Here is a 1424-nt window from a genome sequence, read left to right on the forward strand (position 1 = left end):
AAACATCAAACATAAACTTTTTATTCTACTTTAAATTCACGTGAAACATCATCATCCAAACCACGTTAATTAATTATTAATGATCACTGCGCAGTAAACAAGCGGCGGTTAATTTTTAAACGCGGCTGCACGTCCAATTTGACGGAGCCGGCGGAGATGAGCGGTCAACTCGTCTTTGTTGGGTTGGTTGTCTCGGACGACCGGCAAGTCCGTGAAGTCACGCATCCAGTTGGCCAGCCAAGTGTATTTTAAGGAATCAAAGACTTTAATGCTGCCGACTTCTTCGATGACGTCCAACCAGATGGAGACGTAGCCCAGCGTTATGTCCGCCAGCCCAATCGACTCTCCGCCGAAGAAGCCGCCGCCCTTCTTCTTCAGCTCTCCATCCAGCGTCTGAAATGCCTCTTCTGCCCCTCTGGCTCCGGCAGCTTGCTCTTCCTCCGACCCAAACAGCAATTTCCCGATGAACGGAGTGATCTGTGCAGGCACCCAAACCCAATATTATGCATCAAACACTTAATTGCCACCACTATTTTGCCATCTAACAAACTCCATCCATTTTTGAGCGGATACCAACTTAGAATTTTATTGAATGTAACTGATATGAATTAAAAAAAAAAAAAAAAAAAGGCGTACAAATTCGAGTACGGGCGAGAATATATACAGGGCGCTGGGCTTGCGCCCCCAATAAGTATGTATAAAGACAACGTACTTATGCTTTTTGGTTTTTTGTAAGTGGAAACTTACCCAAATAACAAAGTTGTTGGCTACTAAAATGGGTTCAAAGTCTGCACCCTTGATGAGTAATATGTATTTAGAATCTAATTTAATTAAATAAAAATTCAATATTGAACAATAATATTAATTTAATTGAGTTTTTTTTTTTGTATTAAATAATGAATAAGTATATTTATTTATTTAATGAGAATAGAGAAGAAAATTCAAATCTATTATCCAACGACTAGAGGAGAAAGCATTCAAGTCATCGTAGTTCCTATATATGAGATCAATTCTACAGACGTTCTCCATACTCCATAGACCAGTCAAAGGAAGGGTTCAAATCGAGATACCTTTTCGTCAACGAACATAGCCCAGAAAGCAGCCATGGCTCTCTGGTAAGGATCCTGAGGCAATATAGGGTAGTTCGTGAAGATCTCATCGAGGTATCGGACGATGATGACGGACTCAGATATGGCGTTTCCATTGTGGATGAGAACCGGGACTTTCTTGTGAACCGGATTCGATTGGAGAAGAAGAGGGCTCTTGTTGCCCAGATCTTCTTCAACGTACTCGTACTCTATGCCCTTCAGCTTCAGAACCCATATCACTCTGTACACCACTGGGCTGAACCACGCTCCCAGAAGCTTCATCTCTTCCGCCATTTTTGTCGATCGTCTCTGCTATGCTAATTAAGTAATGAAGTT

At 41.6% G+C, this 1424-nt stretch overlaps 1 protein-coding gene across 1 annotated transcript; it reads right to left on the reverse strand.

The window, feature by feature from the left end:
• LOC127790013 (probable glutathione S-transferase) lies at positions 1 to 1424 on the reverse strand. The gene is made up of 2 exons (XM_052319257.1): positions 1071 to 1424; positions 1 to 477 (listed from the first exon to the last, which is right to left on the reverse strand). Exons 1-2 carry the CDS (start codon positions 1380 to 1382, stop codon positions 109 to 111), a joined length of 681 nt encoding a protein of 226 aa, XP_052175217.1. The 5' UTR covers positions 1383 to 1424; the 3' UTR covers positions 1 to 108.

The sequence above is a fragment of the Diospyros lotus genome, chromosome 1, assembly GCF_014633365.1.
Source record: "Diospyros lotus cultivar Yz01 chromosome 1, ASM1463336v1, whole genome shotgun sequence".
NCBI lineage: Eukaryota > Viridiplantae > Streptophyta > Magnoliopsida > Ericales > Ebenaceae > Diospyros > Diospyros lotus.

Bases quoted from the DNA above. Each gene is read 5' to 3' on its own strand.
- LOC127790013 (XM_052319257.1), bottom strand. From the start codon at position 1,382: ATGGCGGAAGAGATGAAGCTTCTGGGAGCGTGGTTCAGCCCAGTGGTG. The intron at 478-1,070 runs GTATCTCGATTT...GTGCCTGCACAG, and splicing joins CTATGTTCGTTGACGAAAAG to ATCACTCCGTTCATCGGGAA.